General features: G+C 51.1%; 1 protein-coding gene across 1 annotated transcript; it reads right to left on the bottom strand.

Annotated features, from left to right (window-relative positions):
* Positions 1–3,574: 3,574 nt before the first annotated feature.
* Positions 3,575–18,671, bottom strand: LOC122374827 (polycystic kidney disease protein 1-like 2). The gene is given in 21 exon segments (XM_043353817.1): positions 3,575–4,809; positions 5,053–5,387; positions 5,626–5,828; positions 6,151–6,222; positions 7,568–7,792; positions 8,185–8,323; positions 8,498–8,597; positions 8,771–9,035; positions 9,885–10,067; positions 10,312–10,486; positions 10,722–10,948; positions 11,169–11,392; positions 11,660–11,910; positions 12,090–12,113; positions 12,116–12,266; positions 12,740–12,892; positions 14,183–14,343; positions 14,622–14,789; positions 16,628–16,861; positions 18,227–18,405; positions 18,647–18,671. Coding segments are annotated over 20 exon segments (3,777 nt in total). The 5' UTR covers positions 18,293–18,405; positions 18,647–18,671; the 3' UTR covers positions 3,575–4,388.
* Between the last annotated feature and the right edge of the window lie 279 nt (positions 18,672–18,950).

Raw genomic sequence — 18,950 nt, 5'->3', positions numbered from 1 at the left:
TTTTTGTTTAATATTGAAACTCGATTCGTGTAACTACGAATCCAAAGCAGCCCGAACCAGGGTGTGGAGCGCTATAACAGTTCTATCGGGCCGCGTATGATTTACCGAAATTCCTACGTCCGCCAAGTGCGTACGACGCATGGGCCTTGGGGAGTTCACCAACCGACGCCGTTTCCAAACTGACAAACGCTTTCGCTTCTCAGAATTGTAGGTATGTTATATAATGGGCTACGAAATAACTGGCTACGCCTACCACACGTTTCCGGTTATCCTGGCGCAGTTATTATATGGCGTTCTCGGCGGTTGGCGACCCGCCGTCATCCGTTCGCAGATGATAGCACAATGCATACCTCAGCGAACCAGGCATCCGGCAACACCCACGGCCTCGGAGCCGATCAACCGCAGATGACCAGCCACTCGGAGGGGAGGGATGGGTGGGGTGGGGTCACAGACCCCCCTCGAAATGTCAGATCCCCCAGAAATGTCAGATGGGAGCAGAGACAACTGTCAGAAAGATGTTCGTACTAAAGTTCCTCGGCTTCTGCGGTACAATTCTGCAGCAGCAAGCCCTGACATTCCTTCGAATGTGGAATCTCAGTGATCAAAATACCGATACGAATCTTTGAGGTAGACTGGCACAGCAAAGAACCTGTGGAGGCAATACGATAACGGATAAGCTGAGTTTGTGGCTTTGGAGCCGGGAGCTGCCGCTGAGTTATACCTGTATGACGGAAAGTGAGGGCATTTAATTGTTTTGTACCTACACCGTGTAAGCTATGTAGCACTGTCCACATTTACTATGTACACGCAGTCGCTTCATTGCAAGCATTACCAGTTGCACATTTATCCCGCGCGCAGACGGGGAGGGGCGGTTATCCGGCCCTTCCTGGGGTTTATCGTGAATATCGGAAATCTAGCGGACGTTTAGGAAGAAGCAGAAATTTGTCATAAATATTTCCACATCAGTTTCACAAGGTTTGCAGCTTTGAACCTCCTAACTTTCAAGTTCAGGTCACCAGGTCACTTTGAATCACCCGGCCTCAAATCACTTTTTTGCGCAACTTTGTCACTGCGTCAGACGTCAGAACTTCAGTAGATGACTGACTCCTTTGAAAGTCACAAAATGTAATATGGTCACTATTATAATAGCTACAATTTGTAGGTACATCTTCGAATCTTGATACCTATTGATGACGTTAGGTGAGGTCAATTTCTTGACCTCCCCCTTATAGAGTCAAAGATGAAAAATAGATTGCCCCATTTTTCACTAAAATGCATCGTGATGGCCAATTATAGGTACCACAAATGACATCATTGATGACCCACCTTGACAACCTTGATGTCTTATTTGCTATTGGACAAGTGTAAGGTCACATGTGACGTCATCAAAGGTCACCAAACGTTTTTTTTTTGCTAATAACTCTTTACAAAAACGAGATACCTACCTGACCTGACCTGACCTGAGGTCAACCTTGACCTTGACCTTTTGAGGTCAAAACATATCTGCTGCGATGCAGATTGACGAGAGGATTACGATCGTACTTTTACTTTTTTATTTTTGTCTTAGCTTGGTTTACGTCAAAAGTTAAGCGCGAAAAAACTCGCTTGACCTCTGGCACCGCTATGTTGACTATTTTGACACAGTGACGTCATTTTACCTGACCTGAAAATTAGCTCACTAAAAGGTAAAAATTGTAGACCTTGCCGCCAGTATCCCAGGCCCTTTACCATTTGTCGATAGGTGTTATCACAAGTGTATTCGCGGCCATTGGGGCGACGTAAGAAAAGAAGAAAACAACTGGCCCCAAGAACTTTACATTACCAGTTAGCATGCACCTTTTCCTTGATGTGTAGAGAATTTACCATTAATTGTTAGAGAAAATTGCGTTTAAATCTTCCATTTATGCTTTTATCATCGTTTGCACAATATGTTCTTTTACTAAGCTAGAAACACTAATTAGAAATAGTTCCTGCATCATCAAGAACAATAGGGAAGGCTTGAAGTTAATACAATAATCTAAACGGTTTTGTAATCAATGTGAAGACACTTCTAAAATTGCCTGTAGAAATATTGAAGGCAAAAGTTCAACTTTTTCACAAGACTGATGTCTATAAACCTATTCAACGTGTGACAACTCAGCCGGTATTTCGTCGCCTACAGCCCAGCTTTCCCTAGTGACCGATAGAGGCGCTGCTATCGATGTCCGCCCGTGCCGCCTAACGTCGTCTGCTTGCTTCGTTCTCGAGATATCACAGGGGGATGCAGGTATCCGCTTCCCCCCCCCCCCCCGTCGGTGTGAAGTTGGCGTGGACCCCCGTCGGTGCGTGGGTTATCCTTCGCCCCAGTGGGGGGGGGGGGGTATATGTTACCACCCTGTCGCGTTTTTCGCGTGTGAATAAAAAACCGCGGCGCGTAGCGCCGCGCCACTAGGGGTAGCTTTTGGTACATCAATTTTGGACAATGTGTGAAATTTTTGACCCCAGGTCATGTCAGGTCAGGTCACCAGGTCAAGTTAACTGACCAAGCCTTAAAAAAGTTTGCAATCATGTCCAGCCTGCAGTGTTTGTCAGAAAGGTTTTAAACTTGGTGGATTGCATGCTGTTATAGGAGCCTACAATTTGTATATCTCGGATTTTTTTATATCCGTGACCTAAGGTCAGGTCAGTGGCATGACCTTTCCATTACAAGTCAATGGAGAAAAATGAAAATGCCTCTAGATCCGTGTGAACGCATAGGAACAGTCCAAATATTTCAGAATCACAATGATTTAGTCCACTCGTGATGACCAAGGTGTCATTTTTGCTGATAGCCTCTAGAAAGGTCATCCGAGGTCATTTGAGGCTACAAACAGTTTTTTGCCAATAACTCGCGATTGGAAAGAGATAGAACGCTGGGGATGGTCTCATTGTGTTTGTCTTGTTGAGACGCATCGACTGATATGCAACATAACCTTTTCCGGTCAGGTCATGACCTTGACCTGAGGTCAAATTTTTAAGTTGACCTTTCAAGGTCAAATTATAGTTCATTCGACGCGTCTCGGTGAGGGGAACACGATTCTGGCAAAAGAAATTTCGTGGTTTTTTGTAGTCGAAAGTTATTGTCGAAAAACACTTTTCGTAAAAATAGCTATTTTTGGAGTTTTTGCCCTCTGGAGGCTAAACCGTTGACCTGAGGACAATATTGATAATGACCTTTTCAAAAGAAGAGTTCAAAAGCTATCGATTGCTATTCCATGCGTTTTTCTAGCTACCATACTTCCTGAGATAGCGGCATGTTTTCTGAAAAATATAATGACAATTTGCAAATTTTGACATTTGATGACCTCTGGTGACCCCAATATTGCTCTAAGGTGAAAAATGACCGAAATACTTTCAAACGTACGTATTAAGAGCTATCGACTGCTTTTTACTGCGTCTTTCTAGCCCTCTTAGTTTTTGAGTTAGAGGTGGGTGCAGGGTGGTAACATATGCCCCCCCTCACTAGGGCGAAGTTGGCCGAGACCGCCACTGGGGCGCGGGTTATCTCACTTTTTTAAGCACATTATCTCGCTGTCAACACATAACACGACCCATATCAATGCGTTTCACTCGTGTATTGCTCACAATGGTCATAGGTTATAACAATCCGATGTAAGTACATGGTTTCGGCCGAGGTTTGTGTGATAATTGACTAGTAAGGCACTTGTAATGTGACAGAAAACAAAACAACTACAACAATGAGTTCGGCGCTAACATAGTCCAGTTCCCAGCACTCAATATATATCTGCAATATACATATATCCCTCTCGGGGTTTCTGAGGAACAATACTCGTTTTGTTATCACAATGCTCTCCAGCTGGAGCCTGTTTTGTAGATTTTTATTGTCTTTTTACCTACCCACTAAAGCATCAACTCTGCACGCGTGTCGCGCCGCTGCTGCTACTGACATGTCACGGGTCACTGTGCCGGTAATTAGGTCACTGTGACCCGGTCAATAGCAGCCAGCGGCGCAACTTGTCCCGTCAAAACCGGCGCAGCACCACGGGTCGGTATGGATGGACAGTCACCAACGTGCGTCCAGCGTTCGTTCGAACAGGTTTGCACAGTCGCCCACGCAGCGGCGAACTCAGTGTGAGCGGATCATCACTGTCAGCCTGGAATCTGTGTGTCGGTGAGCTAACAGATGACATCTCTCACAATCCGGTCTCTGACGGGACAATCAGGAGGCAGGGCCAAGTCCGGCCAGGTCATCAGGGATCGGGGTGCTTCAGGCCGTCCGTCGGGGCGGGTCGGTGACCAGTTTCGGCTGGGTCATCAGGAAGGGGCAGCTCAGAGGGCGGGGAGGGGCCCCGGCCGGCGCCACCGCCACAGCGAGGGGGCAGGACGGCGGCGGCACGGGCGGCTCGGTCCTACTCGGACTGAGCTGTGGGTGTGGGTATGTGCCAGATCTGGCGGAGCAGCTGCTGGGAGCGCGCACTGAGACGACCCAGCCTCGCGTGGCCGTCCTCGGCGTCTGCGGCGGCAGTGGCAGCCTCAGCAGAACCGTCTGTGGTACCGTCCACCGCCGCCTCTGTGTCCACGTCTTCTGCACCTTCTGCGACAACTGCTGTGGCTGCGCCTCCCTCGGCGCCTCCTGCGGTATCGGGCCGGGTCTCTGCGCCAGCAGCGGCCTCCGGCGGGGCCTCCTCGCCCTCCGGAGCGTCAGCGGGGTGCTCCGGAGGCGGCGAGTGCACCCGCACCTCGACCGGAGCCCGGACTGCCGGCCCGTCCCGGTCCTCCGCCGGCGCCGGGGACCCGCGGACAGTCGCCGACACCTCTCTGGCTGGGACACTGCGTGGTGGGGAGATGGGAGGTCGAATGGTGATCAACATACAGTGTGCATGTGTCCGTGATGTTAGTCACTGAAAATGACTTAGCTGAAATAAACAACTGCGAGGTATCGTTATCGAGACCACATGTTTTAACAAAAAAAAAAATGTCAAATAATTACGAGTAAAACTATTTAGCATTTACAGCATGTTTCTGATGTACCTGTTTCACATGAGGGTGGATTAAAACATAGGTATAACTCACTGATCTGCTGGCTGGCTGTCATCCGGCGCCCCGCCGAGCCGGTGGACCGGAGTGAGGTCCGCAGCGCCCGGCGGACGGGCCTCTGCGCCGCCAGCGGCGCCCTCTGGGAGGTAGGCGGCCGCCGCCGGCACGCCCAGGGCGAGGAACGAGGGCGCTGTGCTCGGCACGTATGCCTCGCCGGTGACCGGGGAGGGCGCCACCTTGGCGCTCCTGGCCTCCCGGGGTGCGGCGGGCCGCTCCTCCCGCGGTCCATCGGCCCCGGCATCGTCCTCCGGGACGGCGGGGAGCGTGGGGTCGAGACCCGCAGCCGGCTTACGGCGCATCCCCAGCATATCCTGCCGAACGCGGTATACGGTCAGATACTTTGACTGAACAGACACGGACCACAGCGATCTCCAGTGGGCGCTGTCCGGCAGTTCTGTCTCCCAGTGAACATCACTGAAACATCCACTCAAAACAATGGCAGGCACATAGAGGAAGCGGTTTAGACGAGCCTCGTCCACACAAGGGAGGCTCCCCTGCCCGTGCCCCTCCCCTGCCCGCTCCCGGGCAGTCCTCCCACTTGCCGCTCACCATGACGATGCCCTTGCAGAAGTCGAGCAGCTCGTACTGGTTCCGGGCCTCCTTGAGCTCCTGTTTGACGTCGGTGAAGGAGTCGCCCAGGATGGCCAGGAACATATTCAGCACGATGAACGTCATGATGAGCACAAAGGCCAGGTAGAAGCAGACGCCGAGGCCGCCGTGCGTCTCGTACATCGTCTCAAAGTCAATGTCGCCTGCCAAAATCAGCAGACACCGGTAATATGTACACAGAACGGCGAACGCCTATCATAGATTTCAACACTGCCTCTCAGTCGTGATCTTGCATGATAGAGGGTGGTTCTCGTACATAAATCCTCGTACCTTGCAAAATAGGGCGTGCAATGAGTAAAAAGTACGTGTTAATAAGTAGCAATACGTTACAACCATGCATGCTAATTACATCAAATGCATCACTTGTGCATAAGCACAGCAATATTACAAGTGCGCTGAATTTTTTAACATTTCTTTTTCAATCAATTCCTGATAGACATTAGACTGCAACGTAACAAAACTTACCGAGCAGATGGGTGCAGAGATTTTCCACCGTAAACATGAAGTTGTTGTACAAATTCATGCTGGTGCCAAATGCTGGAAACAGAAAACCCAGATTTATAGGTAAGACATAGACAAAGCAATCAATGCATCAACATTTGGGACATTACACCTCAAATAATTCCAAAGTTCGTCCCAATGCTGACCGCTCATAGAGGTTTTATGCCTGCCTAGGTGCGTCACTTAGGCATGATGACGGTGTTTTTGTCCGTTTTATATTAGTGATAAAACTACTTGTTTGGTGATTGTGGGATTGTGGGATGTGTATGCATTGTCGTATGTCGAAACTGCTGGTTGCGTGTCACGTCACATAACAGAATGAAATATAATGCCGCTTATATTTCTGGTTGAATGAGCGTCATTTTGATGTAATAATTGGTTGCGGAGGTATCGCAAGCCTGAAGCCCACGAGCTCAGCGGGAGAACTGCTATTTCAGCGCTATTTCGCATTGGGAACAAGCCGTTGGTAGCAGAGACAATGGAGACAATAACGAAGAGGGCCTAGACAACGAATTCAATATTAGAGTTCATAGACTTCAAACCTGTTTTTTTTTTTCGGAAAACAGATTACTTTGTGCGGCATAAGGGAAATGCTTTTGCAGCAGGCACAGGAAGTTGTTAAAGACGAATGGGACTAGGAGCCGTACTTCAAGCTGGTTACTTTCTCGTGACAACCATTCTAGCTATTGTCTGTGTTCTGTACATTATTCTCATATACAGAACGTACAACAGAAAGGAAGTCAAGAGAATACTACGCGAGGATGAATTCTGCTCGAAGAAAAGACGTAGAAGCGGGCCCGTTCATAACAAAAACAGTTGAACCACGCCAATATCTTACAGTTGGAATCATAGTGTTCTCAATTCTTTTCACGCTGTCTCTTTGCATGATAATGATAGTCTATCTTCCTCCAAAGCGCGAGGCCAGGGGAGGATTACAGCACGACAGCATCGGCTGTGCCGAAGGGCCATCGGGCCCTCTCTCCAGTCACCAGGTCAGAGACATGAGGAACTTTGTGCGCTACCAGTTCCCATCCAACTACCGCGTGGAATATCGCTGCCGCTGGCTGGTCAAGGAGACCAGAGATAGCGCTGACCGACGCAAGAAGAGGACTCTGGAAGAGTCGTGATCAACCGTGTCTTTGATTACACATGTGGTGTGACTTGTGTTCGTGTGTCCATACGTTCTAGTTGACGTTGTCCCTGTGTGTGCGTGATTGGCATTAGACAGTTGGCAAAGCTGCCGCAATGAGCGAGTATTTGGCGTTCTCCATCTTTCGCCCCGCCCTGCTTCACCGCCTGAGCATCATCGCCACCGTCGCCTTCACCGTCTACACCATCGTCTACACTGTCCCTCCGGCCGCGTCTGCCTCCGCGCTCTTACCAAGGAAGGCGAACTGGGCGAACGCCAGGAACGTGATGCAGAAGGTGACGGAGAAGTAGACGAGCTCCTTGGTGGAGCGCTTCAGCGTCAGCGCCAGCATGGACATGTTGGCGTTGAAGCGGAGCAGGTGCATCACCTCCAGGATGGAGACGAAGCAGACGAAGGCGATGAGGAACACGAACGTCTCGTTCCAGGCAGCCATCCGCTGCATGTTGATGAACTCGCCTGTCGGGTGAGGTGGGCAGGAGGGGCTACTGACAGCCGGTCTTTGTGAGGAGACTTGGTGGTGCTGGGCGATGTTATAGAAAGAGAACTTCTACACTTGTGCCGCAATGTTCACATTTGTATTCTAGAATGTAAATACAAATACTGTACGCTCTTTTACTTTTGTATGGCAATGACAAACCAACCGAATAGGGGCAGAGCAGTTCAATTAGATTCTAAAATTGGTAGCCATGCATTTGTTTACTCAAGTGCTCAGCTTTCTTTGTCATAAAATCCATCTCCAATGGTACAGTATCCGAAGCAGTTACACATCTTAGGTTGAGTCGATTCTCTAATTATCCTACATAGTGCCTCGTCCATTTTACTTTTATTAAAACGCGCTGTATACCTACCTTGCTTTTCGAAAAGATTTCCTAGGGCGACGTGAACATATATATTTTTCATCGCATACATGGCAATGCTTGTTATTGCCAGTATGAGCTTGATGAATTCTAAGGTGTTCCAGAACTCCGAGAAATACGCCATCTTTTGCTGAAACGGTCGGGACAGGAATGTGTCATAAACGTTCATGGATAGATCGAGAAACAGCAAAGACAGGCATGCTCCGGGAGCATCCTCAGATTCTCTCTAGAACACACGCAGGTTCCTAGAAAAACATCAGAGGACAGAATCGGCATGTATCATCAAATAATCCCGCAGACTGACCTTTTGGAGTTTCTTGATCTCGGTGACGAGAAAATACAGGACAAATAGGACGACGATGGCTTCACATACCATGATCCAAATGGCGTCTGGACCGACGTAGCTGCGGACACGAAAAGCCGGTTTAGCTTATGTAAGTCACATCAAACCTGATGATGACATCTTTATCGCAATGATGCAAGCCTGTCGCTGAAACAGAATCTCGCATTCGGTAAAACCGCCCCAAACGATCACCTATAACACCCGAGCGTGATGTCTGACGCCGTCGGCACTCACTTGAACAGCTGGAAGGTGGTGATGGTGTACGAGTTGAACGTGTTGCCCGAGTTGCTGAACTCGACCACCAGCGAGACGCGGCTGAACAGGTTCACGTACGTGTTCACCACGGTGAACTCGATGAACACGGCCCGGGTGAACTTGTCGATCCAGCCGTGCCGCTCGAGCTCGGCGAACAGCCGCTCGGTCTGCGCGCCGGAGCCGAGCAGATCGGCGTGGTAGCCGCCGCCGTTGTACGTGTTCAGCAGACCCCAGTGTGGCGCCCCTGGAGTGGGGGGAGAGGGAGGGGTGTTCAGCAGACCCCAGTGTGGCGCCCCTGGAGTGGCAGGAAAGGGAGGGGTGCTCAGCAGACCCCAGTGTGGCGCCCCTGGAGTGGGGGAGAGGGAGGGGTGTTCAGCAGACCCCAGTGTGGCGCCCCTGGAGTGGGGGAGAGGGAGGGGTGTTCAGCAGACCCCAGTGTGGCGCCCCTGGAGTGGGGGAGAGGGAGGGGTGTTCAGCAGACCCCAGTGTGGCGCCCCTGGAGTGGGGGAGAGGGAGGGGTGTTCAGCAGACCCCAGTGTGGCGCCCCTGGAGTGGCAGGAAAGGGAGGGGTGTTCAGCAGACCCCAGTGTGGCGCCCCTGGAGTGGCAGGAAAGGGAGGGGTGTTCAGCAGACCCCAGTGTGGCGCCCCTGGAGTGGCAGGAAAGGGAGGGGTGTTCAGCAGACCCCAGTGTGGCGCCCCTGGAGTGGCAGGAAAGGGAGGGGTGTTCAGCAGACCCCAGTGTGGCGCCCCTGGAGTGGGGGAGAAGGAGGGGTGTTCAGCAGACCCCAGTGTGGCGCCCCTAGAGCGGGGGAGAGGGAGGGGTGTTCAGCAGACCCCAGTGTGGCGCCCCTGGAGTGGCAGGAAAGGGAGGGGTGTTCAGCAGACCCCAGTGTGGCGCCCCTGGAGTGGGAGGAGAGTGAGGCGTCAGGGCGGGTAGCAGACCCAGGATAGCGCCCCTGGAGTAGGAGGGAGAAGTCGGGCGAAGTGCCAGACTCTGTACCCAGCGAAGCGACGGTATGCGAGCGTGGAACATTCAACCTCGACCAAGCGATCATCTCCGTCATGTCATCTTTCGCTGCGACCGTTGCTCACCGTCTAGATCCATCATCGACTTGTAGACCCAGGGAGACTGCATCTTGTCCAGCTGCTCCTTGGAGGTGACGTTGACGGGCACCCAGGACACGTTGTACGGCTGTTTGTCCTCCTTCGTCCACGAGTACTCCACGTTACACTCGTCGTGGAGGCTCCTCATGATGCCTGGGACGCTACACTGGTCTGAAACGGAGACCGAGACATGTTACCGCACTTGGAAACAGGAGCCACCATTCACATTTCACTCACTTCGGTACACGAGCAATGGCCGGCGAATAATATTTGCGTCATATCATTTCCTAGGTAAAGACTTTGAACAAACCATAGCCCACCTACAGCATCGCCAGCGGACAGATCAGCAGCAGTTTTATCTTTAGTTCAAAACATAAACACACCCGCCTCAGCTGAGAGCGCCGTCGGCACTGACCGGGTTGGATGCGGACCTGGCGGATTCTGGCCGGCCCCAGGCGCAGTGTCACCATGTCGGCCATGAAGGGCCGGTCGGCCGGTGCCAGACGATCGCCGTTGTAGTGCTCCTCCCAGAACACGGAGCTCACGTAGGTGCTCCTCAGCCAGGCGTAAAAGTGCCGCGGCAGCGAGATCTGCGCCGGACGGGGACCGTGAGGGGCTCAGGGGCTCGGCAGGGGACCACAGCGGGCGTTTGTAAGGTCCCAAAATAAAAACACTCGTGGGTTTATAAAGTACCTATAAATTAAAAGGGTTCGATGAAGCACTGGTTTATCGTAAAAACAATGTTTAATTAAATGAAATAAATGTTATATAACGTATGTTAAAATAGCAATAGAAAAAATCACAACATTTATTGAAACTACTCACCGACGTAAATCGTGAATCCACAAGCATATTCTTCAAGTTGTTATTGATAAGAAATGCATTTGGATTTCGATTTTGCTGCGCTAGAAAAAGAAGAAACAACAAAAACAGAATGTAAGTACACATCTGTTTCATGAGGAGAAGCATCTCCTTTTCTTCCAAGCGTTTTTGGCGAGCTCGTGCCAAAGCTTCGTGATCGATGGGGATAGCCGCCACCTTCTTTCGTCTCCCTGAAAAAAGATGCGCCAGGCTAGACATTATTTTGTCTAACTCAGTTCGAATGTGTGTGTGAGAAAGTTGTATCACTTCACAAAGTTCTAGTGAAGCTCTAAGCAGTGGCCAAATTACCCATCGCAGCGTCCCTTTAGCCGTTCCATCCCCCCTGCACCGCTCACAGCGCCCCTTAGCCGTTCTGCCCCCCCCCCCCTGCAGCGCTCGTGCAGCACGCACCTGACCGCGGCCGGCCGCCAACCAACTGCTCGTCGTCGGCCGGCAGCGCCTTCTCCAGGGCGGTCTCGTCGTCCACGGCCTCCGTGTCGGGCTTCTTGCAGAGGATGCTGAACACGAGCGCCACGCAGAACACCTTGGCCGGCTGGATGAAGCAGACGTTCTGCACCACGGAGAGCAGCATCGCCTTCAGCCAGCTGAGCGACTTGTCCCGGCCCCACTGCAGACTGCCGACACGGGGTAAGGGGGCAGGGAGAGCGGATGGTCAGAGATGTATAAGTACGCATTAAAAAAAGCATGACTGCCGTTGTGGTCCAAACCGATGATTGAGCTTGGGTTAGCCGTATACGAGAAAATCGAGACAAAAAAGAATTAAAATAGCAGTCCGGTGTCTACTATCTATCAACATTAGCTGATCGTCTTCCAACGGAGGGACATGTCGAGCCATCATGTCAGCTCAGTATGACAGCCACACCCCCTCCAGCGCCACTCACCTGTACGAGAACACCATGAAGGCGGACGTGCCGGCGGCGCCGAGCACCAGCAGCCAGCCCACGTAGACGCACCAGTGCGGCAGCGAGCGCTTCTTCTTGGCCTTCCTGGCGCCGCCGAACGTCTGCCGCACGCGCTCCAGCTGCTGCTCGGCACGGCGCTCGGCGGCGCTGCGGCGAGGACGCGACATCCGGAATATTTTGTCGATCAGCAGTGACGGCGGCAGCACGATCACCGAGCCGATCAGCGACACCTGAGACAGGGAGATGCCCCGACATTAATTTAAAAAAAAAATTATTGGTGAAAATTTAATGATAAGTGATATGAGCATCAAGCACCTAACGCAATATGTGAATAGCAAACGTATGACCCCAATAAAAGCGTTGATAGTTTGATAGACGTAACCTCCCAAATGAGTTATAATAGCCTCACCCAGATCTGGAAGGTGGTGATTGGAAGAAGCCGAGGTTGAGCGTCTTGGATGTGGCCGGCTCGGTCTTGTAGAACATGGCGTTGACGCACATGGTGAGGAACATGAGCGCCATCACGACCGAGAGCCGCTGCACGCGCGTGTAGTTGGACCGCTGCGGCCGCACGAAGATGGAGACCCTGCGACACGCGCGGCGCCGTCGGCGGACAGGTGACGGGATCGAACGACCATCGAAATTTAGGCTCGCCTGCTACCTTGTCGCTAGCCAGGGTCTATTTCTGATTCAGTAGTAGGTTTTGCACGCAAAAAAAGGCATTTAAAACGTTGTAACAGAGGAGGATTTGCCATGTCTTTACACCACTGAGGTAGGTAGACTGTGCCGCAATGCGTCCGTGCGATGCGGCACAGAGGGTAAGACAGTAAGGCGATCTTCTTATCGCCCCTTTTCTCAGGAGTCATGCATCTATCGTGGCAAGGAATCTGCAATGTGGATCACCGAAATAAAAACTAATATATGTCCAGTGCGACCTAAGGAAAAACATCGTGGCAAGAGATAATAAACGCTGTAGACAAACTAAAAATACAAACCAACTTTCAGCATACATCCCCAGACTGTGATAGCCGCGCCACAGTGCGGGGGTCCGGCGCTCACCACAGGTGTCCGTCGGTGAGGTTTTTCTTGGTGGTGCTGGAGAAAAGCTGAGAGAAGGAGGTGATCTCCTCGCGGCCCGAGCGCGGCACCATCCGCTCGATCATCCCGTCGTCCTCATCCACCGCCAGCCAGCGCTCACAGACGAAAAACGAACTGCAACGGGCCAGTTCAGGTCAGGTCACACCGCATAATGCCTAACGTTGATCCAGGATACTCGATAGCCGATGTCTAATGTAGGTATAAGAGACCATATATGTATAAGAGACCATATAATGTACCAGTAAAACGCCTTTTGGGCGAAGAACGAGCGAGCGAGATAGTGAGCCCTGCACGTGCAGAATGGCGAGAGGGTGCTTCCAACGGGCTTGTGCAAAGCACCCTTCTAACCGGTCGCTAGCGGTGTACCAAATTTGAACGCAATCGGCCCAGCCGTTCCTGAGATCTGGAAGCGGCATTCTGCACGTGCGCACGTGCAAACGGGGTCCAAAGTGACTTTTGCACGGCACCCTACTAACCGGTCCCCAACCGTGTACCAAATTTGAGCGCAATCGGCCCAGCCGTTCTCGAGATCTGGAAACGCCCCCTGCACGTGCGCACGTGCAGTAGCACCCTAACCGCAACACATGGGAATGCATTGCCTGGTGGGTGCCTACCTGTATGCCAAGTTTCAGTGAAATCGCCCCAGTAATTACCGAGTTACTGAAATGGGAACAAATTTGACCCCTCTTATTGTTGTATTTTGCACGTGCAGTGGGGGTCACTCACATAGATGAAGAGTATCCGACCTTTGGTAGAAGGGATGCAGCTACCCTATAAAAATGACCGCAAGACAATCGCTCAAGCCGCTGCTGAGATATGGGCCTCTCAAAATCACTACTTTTGCAAAACTGCTTGAACACCCTTGACTTTTCACGTGGCACGTGCCACGACGGTCACTGAAATGCATCAAAAGTAGTCAAATACGGGGTAGAAGGGATGGGGCTACCCAGCAAAAAGACCGCAGGCCAATCGGTCCAGCGGTTGCTGAGATATAAGCCTCTCAAAAGCGTTACAGGCCGGGCCGGGCCGGGCCGGGGCGGGCCGGGCCGCTCATACTGAGATTTTTCCGTATATTGAAAAGACTTCGCTTCGCTCGCTGCGCTCGCTCGCTCGTAATGAGACCATATATGTCACTTTTATCAATCGTATGATCAAAACCTCCCAGTCAAGCAAAAATTGCCCATTGTTCAACTGCGGTAGTTTTCGCGACCCCACAAAAAGCGTCCTTTATTTTTTAATTCAAAATGTTTGAACAGCGGCTAACCCCGTCCACGGGTCTCTCCTTTTCCAGTGTTACCCCCTGCCGCTGTGGTTGCCGCAGTTACCCCTGTCGCTGTTACCCCCCGCTGCGACTGTCGCAGTTACCCCCGCCGCCCGGCAGCCCCAGTCGGCCGGCCCACTCACACGGCGTCCGTCTGCAGGTCCTTGATGACCACCTTGTCCAGGTACCAGCCGGCGTGGCGGCCCGGACCCGAGTTGTCGTGCCACACGCGGATGTAGTCTAGGTGACCCAGCGGGCCGGACGTGCTCATCAGGAAGTGCACCACCGAGCCGCGGCTCAGCTCCTGGCGAACGGCCAGGAAGACGCGGTTCAGGTGGGTGGCGAGGGGCGGATAGGTTAGGTCGGAGTTCACAGGGCACGCCTAAAATGCATGAGGCTGATGGACAAGTCAGTGCGGAAAAATAGAATGAGTTGTCTAACCAAAACAGCTGATGGGACACTTATTCGTATCTAGCGACAAAGCACAGCATATCACAGCAACGGTAATTGAAAGTCCGACAATTTGGCCATTTACAGTTTGATACAGGCACTGTTGCAGCCCGGCCGGCGGCGGCCGCTCACCCGGGAGGTTCCGTCGGTGAGCCGGCGGACGCCGGTGTCGTCCCTGTCTCCGCTGACCACCAGACTGACCCGCGACCGGGTGCCGGCTGAGCCGCGCATCCCCGTGAACACCGTCTGGTACAGGTAGCGCTCGTCGGCGGCGTTATCGCTCAGCGGCGTCACTCCCCACTGGAACAGACAGGGCCATCATTCCCCCCACTGCACAGTGGGGATTTTTCCGATCTAGCGATTATTAATTCAAATTTTTTTTTTTGATTTTTGTTTATTTTTTGTGTCAGTAGGGCTAAGAAATGTCTGAATTTTCATATATGGCATTGTTTATCTGTATGTCCACAGCAAAACTAGGAAAAATGCGCCCAAAGTTCACACTCATGTGATTACTCAATGGGCTCAGCAAGGCCCGAAAGTATAGCTCAATTTCATTGTCCTGTCCTGTTGGTTTTAATCTTGCGAGGTCTCAAAGTTGCATATCGTCTGAAAGGCACCTTTATTAGGAATGGAATGGCAAACAGAAAGTATGCCACAACCTTACTAAGGTCACAAAAATGCCCTTTACAAAAAAACCTTACAGACACCATATTGAAGGAATGGTGTTCTAAATAAATGTAGGAAATCAACAATGTTCTCCACACTTTTCCACTCCGAAATATATCCTATCGAATTCGCCACTTTCTTGCACAAGACAACGCCTAGTTTGGCTGCCGAAACTTGCCTGAACACGGAATATTCACATTAGAGTATCTTAACACCCCACTCGAGGGCAAACAACACGATATAGGTATGTTCCGGACATAGGCGAATAATTTTACATCGTGATTTATATGATGCATATTTTCTGAGACACATTCATTAGGAATAGGATGACAAGCGTAAATTATACATACCGTAACCTTATTAACCATCGCACTTGTGGGGAGGGGAGGGGGAAGGGGTCGGATAAAACCCCTTGGTTTTCCGCAAATTACTCGCGCCAAAAGCGGCCGATCGCGCCGAAACTTTCGGTACCCTCGAGATCATCAATTTTACATCTAACCTAAAAATTTCATGACTCTGACCCAACTGACCTTTGACCTGTGGCATATTTCTCGAGACCATGTTTGGCCGGAATCGCGATTCGGCGTATGCCAGCTCATATTATCCGCGGTTTCCAGTCTTTTTGTGGTTTTAAACGTTCAAATATGTGAAATGATGTTGGTGCCATGCATAATGGTGGGTGTCAAGGTCACGTGAAGGTCAAGTCAAGGTCATTGACCTTTTGATGACCTTGGTTCACTTTTTCGAGTTTTACTTGTTCTAGGGTAGTTTTTGGTGCTGATTTCGATTTTAGCAGCCATTTGAATATTTACGAAGTAGTTCTAGTGCCTTCGTTCCATGTTACGAAGCTATCAGTAGTAGGTGACACTTCTATGGATGGCCGGCAGGACGCCTACTAATTGATCTAACCTGACCTGACCCGACCTGGCCTAAATGCATAAAGACATCGTCTGTGATCAAAACTAACATGAAATTCGTGATCAGCACCCCAAAATACCCCGTAACACCCTAACTTTGCGAAGTTTCAAGAGGTCTCGATTTCCCAACTTTAGTTGGGTACTGACTTGGAAAGGCAGCTTATGACCTTGGACTTTGAAATTAGATATATTCAGCCTAATTTCGTCATAGGAGGCACGCTTGACTTTTCCGCGAAGCTCTAGCTTGATCAGGGGCCAAACGGCTGAGCGGGGGTCCAATTGAACCCCTATACTATGTTGATTATGCACATTTACAGGTAAAATTCTCATTTTGGTAAAATTCTCACCAGGACACACCAGCCAACATCTGTGCACAATCTGGCTACAATTCTACCTATGGTTTGCCCTCTACGAATAAATACGTGCTAGATCGGAAAATCCCCACTGTGCACTGCAACAAACAGGCCAGTCTGTCTGCCTACTGGACGTAGCCACGGTCCATGCGCCGCGCCGGCTAATGCTGTCCCCCACTGACCCCTGGTACCCCTCCCTGACCTTCTGGACGTCGCGCCGGTCCATGCGTCTCGCCCAGACGACCAGCACCAGGTAGATGGCCACGCAGCAGCACACGAACACCAGCACGGCGAAGTTGTCGCGCAGCTTGGCGCCCAGGTTCGAGTAGGCCGCCGCGAAGTCGATGGTGTTGGGCGGCACGGCGAAGTCGCTGCCGAACGCCGTCAGATGGTTGCAGAGGCAGTGCGCGAAGTGGGTGTTGGTGAGCGGGCTCACCTGAGAAATGCCAGGGAGAGGGAGGCAGCGCAGAGTGTCAGCGAGTTTCTGCACCGAGTGTTGCTGACTGGCGACCGGTAATTTCGCTGCAATGCTCGTCTTGATTCTCACCGTAAATTATGGTTCCATTTTTGCAAGGCTTGCTCAAGTTATGCCATTCAAATAGAACATTTTTTCCAATAAGTTTCGATCAGGAACAAAATTAAGAGGTCAGTCAATGTGCGGAGAACGTCAACGACATAGGTCATAGATGCATAAGTGACCTCCTACTAAGAGTCAACTAGCATCTCCAGTACGACTATAATTTACATTTTAACCCTATTCCTGGCGGGCTCCGCCGGGACAAGAAACTGGCGGGGGGGGGCCGATTCGGCCCCCCCCTGAGATCTCGAGAACGAATCAAGATAGCGACAAGCGGTAAACGGCATCGGATACGCACGGCCAAGATCTACAATTTTTACTAAGGTCATTTTCAGGTCAGGTCAAAGATGACGTCACAGGGGTCGAAAAAGTCAAAATGGCGGCGCTAGATATGGAGAGAGTTTTTCTCGAATAACTTTCGAATTAGTCAAGATAGGAACAAACTAAGGGCATCATCGTGATCCTCTCGTCAATCCGCATCGAATAATATATGTTGACCTCGAAAGGTCAAGGTCAAAGGTTGACCTCAGGTCACGTGACCTCGAGGTCATCATGTATATCATTCCATGCGTCTTGACGAGCTGAACACAATGAGACCATCCACGCGTCTGTATCTTGTTCCTGTACGAGTTATTGGCCAAAAACCTTTGGTGACCTTTGATGACGTCACATGACCTCACAGCTGCCCAACAGCAAAACAGACCTCAAGGTAGTGAAGGTTGATCGTATATGAAGTCATGTATGGTATATGGGGCCATTCCGACCCGTTTTAGTGGTAAAACAGGGAGTTGATTTTCCCCCATTGACTTATAATGGGGAGGTCGCGAAATTGACCTGACCTTAGGTCACCGATATCAAATTCCGAGATATACAAATTGCACATACTGGTACCCTAACTAAACCCTGAAGAGAAGAAATTGATCGGTCAAAAACTCTAGCTCTGGCGTGATTGCAAACTTTTCTGAGGTAGGGTCACCAAACCGCCTCTGGTGACCTGACCTGAGGTCAGATCAACTCAAAATTTTCAGACATGTTGCGTAGAAGCCTTTTAGGAAAAGTCAGAAAATTTGAGCTTCCTAGCTCAACGCGTTTGGGAGAAATAACCAAAAAACCTCAGGGGGGGCTCCTGAGGCCCCCCCCCCCCGCCAGGATAGGGTTAATGCTATTATACCCAGAATTGGAATGCAATGGCACACAATGTCTCGCTGAGCTTGTCCTGCCGACCTTGCAGCCGTTGGTGGCCCACTGCTGGGTGGTGTCGTTCCAGAACTTGCAGGCCGGCGTCGCCATGCGCACCGAGTAGCTGCTCAGGTTGGCGAACTGCCACGGGCTGGGCGTCGAGTGCTTGCGGTAGTCGTACGCCTTGGTGGTCTGCTCGGGAACGTCTATCTCGGACTCGTTCACTGCCGGGAGCGGTTAGGAGAGATGAGCTCACCATAAATATATCGTCACAACCCAATTGTAAGGCTATATATTCTAAAATGAGGACGAAGTTAAAATGAAAATGCGCTTCTCGGACTAACAATTTCGTCCATAAGATATGTCACAGATCAGCGTTAAGTCATCTGAAAGTAGCCTTAGGTGACTTGTGCAGAGGCTCTGTGACTGGCAGAGGTCCGTAGCTCCGCGGCTCGCGCGCGTCACCTTGCTGTTTGACGACGATGCTCCACTGTCGGTACCGCCCAGCACGCGCACCGCCTCGTTGTTGATGAACACGGTGTGCCGCAGCTCGTCCGTGAGCTGCTCACTCATCTTCAGCCGCTCCGTGGCCACTTTCTGAACATCCCGCACCCGGCAGTCAGCCGCCCGTGCTGCTCGGAACACGACCTCTGTCATACTGGCTCTATCGTCCAAGCGATTATTATACTACATACTTGTATCACATGTATGCATGATGCAAAAAAAAAAACTGGCTGATGAACTGAGCAGCTCTCTACTGTCGTCACAG

Source organism: Amphibalanus amphitrite, unplaced genomic scaffold, assembly GCF_019059575.1.
Source record: "Amphibalanus amphitrite isolate SeventyFive unplaced genomic scaffold, NRLGWU_Aamphi_draft 001721F_arrow, whole genome shotgun sequence".
Classification (NCBI taxonomy): domain Eukaryota; kingdom Metazoa; phylum Arthropoda; class Thecostraca; order Balanomorpha; family Balanidae; genus Amphibalanus; species Amphibalanus amphitrite.
The sequence above is the reverse complement of the archived record's forward strand: the minus strand, read 5'-3'. Positions and strand labels throughout refer to the sequence as shown.